The 1,917-nt window shown below is 42.7% G+C and overlaps 1 protein-coding gene across 1 annotated transcript; it reads right to left on the bottom strand.

Moving 5' to 3' along the window:
- Positions 1–569: 569 nt before the first annotated feature.
- On the bottom strand, positions 570–1,593 carry LOC109706115 (acidic endochitinase-like). Its single transcript, XM_020226917.1, has 2 exons — positions 1,297–1,593; positions 570–1,214 (listed from the first exon to the last, which is right to left on the bottom strand). Exons 1-2 carry the CDS (start codon positions 1,591–1,593, stop codon positions 615–617), a joined length of 897 nt encoding a protein of 298 aa, XP_020082506.1. The 3' UTR covers positions 570–614.
- Between the last annotated feature and the right edge of the window lie 324 nt (positions 1,594–1,917).

Below are 1,917 nucleotides of genomic sequence, written 5' to 3'. Positions count from 1 at the left end.
CTGTTAAGTTAACTTGGGTTAAACGTGAGTTTAACATCTACCACAGTTAAAAAAAATTAAAATGCCAATTTTTTCCTTAACTTAAGGGCAAATAAGAAATGTTGGTGATAGTAGAAAGGTATATTGGAAAAAACCAAAAGTCAAAATACTTTTTTGCTCCTGACTTTAAGGGCAAATAAGAAAGTCAGTGATGGTGGAAGGGTATATTTGAAAGGGCAAAATAGTAATTTTATACAGATAACAGAGTTAATTAACATATTTTAACTCTAGGAGTATATTAGAAATAGGTTGGAACGTAGAAAGGGTATTTTCAATATTAGCCTTCTAAGAGGCGTAAATCGAAAAGTCGGGAACTTTTCGGGGGTATATAAGCAATTGCCCCTTATTACTTTCATGAACTGCACAGAGAATCGCCTTTTATTTTACAATCACAAAGAAAAAAAAAAAAGGAAAAAAAAAAGAAATCTCTGCATCTCCAAAGCAAATGTCATTATATATTATAATATGCAAGCATACATTATTCAAAGAAAATACAAGCCCATAAATAGATAGGATAATACAATCTAGACTTCAATTACAAATTTGCTGCACCATGCCACCAAGGTCTCTGTACTTCACACATGACTCTTCACAGCCGAGCTATACCCGGTGAGATCATCATAGTACTTAGACCACAGCATAATCCCCCCATACTTGCCCGATTTCTTGATAATGGGAAGCACTTGGGAAGTGAGATCGCCGGCTGGAACAAACCCACTTCCGGCCGCCTGAGGTGCCGCCGGAAGCCCGAGGAAAATCTTCCTCGCCGGAATCGATAGCCACTGCTTCCACGCGCTAATGAAATTTGCAGTATTTCCTTGATTGTACTGGCACGGAGGGTTGTTATAAAACTGAACCCAAACGTAATCAAAGAGCCCCGTATTAAGTGCACCGCCAACCCAAGCATCTGGGAACGGGCACTGAGGGGCTGCAGTTAAGTAAACTTTCCTTCCGCCCTTGCTGTAGGATTTAAGGTATCTGGCAAGTTCATCCCAGAGCTGGTTGGTGCCTCCCTCTATGTCGAAGTCGATGCCGTCCAAAACTGCATCGCCGAGAGGACGTGAAGGGGACGAGCCACCCAAGAAGTTATTCCAGAGGTACTCCGCGACTTGCATCGCGTCCTGCGAGGAAGCTAGGTAGTAACTACCCGCGCCGCCCCCAATCGAGAGCATCACCTGTTGAATATAAACGATTAAAACGCCATTAATTTCTATCTATCTGCTTAAGCTTCGAGCGTAATCGATTGCCTCACATCACCTTCACACCACGGCTCTGGCATGAACGGATGTCGTGGCTTAACGCGGTGCAGCCGTCGACGGAGCTGGGGTCGCAGTGGCCGGCCAGGTTGATCATCGGAGTTTGCCCATTGCCGAAGGTCGGGAGGAAGGCGATGTTCACGTACTTGTAATTTCCTGTCGCGCAGGTATCGGCTAGAGTTCCCTCATTGCCGTTCTGGCCCCAGTATATTGCTATCCTTCCTGCATTTGATCTCACGACGAGCAACGTTATTAGCGCAGCGAGAAGAGGAAGTGATGTGAGGTATATCTTTGCCATGTAGAATATTGGAAAGGTAATGAATGAAATTAGGTTAAAAGTGGAAGCTGATGCTTTTGATGATTAGTTGAGGTTGAGAACTCCTCTATATATAGAAAAAGTTTGATGAGTACTCAACTCATGAACAGTGAAGGACTTTTTTAGAGTTAAGGCTTGTGAACCCAAGCCATCTCTCGCCGTGGCGTATGCGCAAATTTAATTAAGACAATTAAATTTGTATAAAATAAATTGCTTTGATCCCACAACGACGGCATCTTGTCACATAGAACTAGTTCTTGCAATTGTCTTCTACAGGGTTGTACTTTTTTATACAGCTTTATATTT

The sequence above is a fragment of the Ananas comosus genome, unplaced genomic scaffold, assembly GCF_001540865.1.
Source record: "Ananas comosus cultivar F153 unplaced genomic scaffold, ASM154086v1, whole genome shotgun sequence".
Taxonomy (NCBI): Eukaryota; Viridiplantae; Streptophyta; class Magnoliopsida; order Poales; family Bromeliaceae; genus Ananas; species Ananas comosus.
Note: the sequence above shows the minus strand (reverse complement) of the source record. Positions and strands in the feature narration are given on the sequence as shown.